The 1,045-nt window shown below is 33.0% G+C and overlaps 1 protein-coding gene across 2 annotated transcripts in view; it reads left to right on the forward strand.

The window, feature by feature from the left end:
• Nucleotides 1-1,045, forward strand: part of LOC107716994 (calcium/calmodulin-dependent 3',5'-cyclic nucleotide phosphodiesterase 1A-like) — an 86,390-nt gene that overhangs the window by 83,826 nt on the left and 1,519 nt on the right. For both annotated transcript variants that reach the window (XM_016523636.1, XM_016523635.1), the window contains one exon: nucleotides 296-483. In XM_016523636.1, coding sequence (XP_016379122.1) covers nucleotides 296-483 — 188 coding nt within the window. The remainder of the gene's footprint in view (nucleotides 1-295; nucleotides 484-1,045) is intronic.

Here is a 1,045-nt window from a genome sequence, read left to right on the forward strand (position 1 = left end):
TCTTGATTGGATCAAAAGCCATTATTGCTAATGAGTTTCTAGCTGGTAAATAAATAACAAAGGTTTCTAAACAAATACAATTTTTTTCTTCAAAGGGTTCATCGATTTCATCGTCGAGCCCACATTCTCAGTTCTGGTCGACACCACAGAGAAGATCATTAGTCCTCTCATAGAGGAAGCTGTAAAATCTGGGGGTGTCCGCAGGTCAAGGTGAGGTGATGGTCATGTGTTCATCATGGTAAAGGTGTTTGATTGAGAGATGATAATGTGTGTGTAATCTGCTGTTGCGGTGCAGTTTGACGGGTCGGGGCTCGGCTGCGGTGGTGGAGGCAGTACAGAGACACAGCGGTCGGGGTTCGACTGACGAGCAGGGAGGCACTACAGATTACTCACTGGGCGGCATCGACCTGAAACGAGTCCGACACCTGCTCTCTGAGATCATCCAGAACAACAAGGAGCGCTGGAAAGAGCTGTCTGTTCAAGGTCTGCACACATCTGATTGTGTTTCTATCCCCTATTCACTATACACTCCAACTCGTTCATTACAAATAAATAAATGAATAAAAAAATGTGCCAAATGTGCATGTGCCAAAAGCCTTTAGATTAAACATTTTAATTATCATTAAAAACATAAATTTAGTCGAGTGTCTCTAAACATTTGAGTGGTGGTGTTTAAGTAACAGAAGGAACTAACATATAGTGGTACTATATCTACGTATAGTAGATTATAATATATGATTAATTCACACAATGTTTTGTAAACCAAATAATAACTTTGAGTTTGCACCTCACTTTGTTAAAAAAAAATATATGAATATATAAATATTAATATCTAAAATAAAATTAAAATAATACAATCAAATATGTTAATAAAGTATAAATACAAAATAAAATAAACAAAATAAATACATAATACATAAAATATAATTTATTAATTTTATTAAATTAAATAAATTGCCTCCAAATATAATTACAAAATTGTAAAATGTTAATAAAATAATAAATTAAATAAAACAATAAAATATTTGTATTTGTATTTATATTT

Source organism: Sinocyclocheilus rhinocerous, unplaced genomic scaffold, assembly GCF_001515625.1.
Source record: "Sinocyclocheilus rhinocerous isolate Xijiao unplaced genomic scaffold, SAMN03320098_v1.1 scaffold1802, whole genome shotgun sequence".
NCBI classification, from domain to species: Eukaryota; Metazoa; Chordata; class Actinopteri; order Cypriniformes; family Cyprinidae; genus Sinocyclocheilus; species Sinocyclocheilus rhinocerous.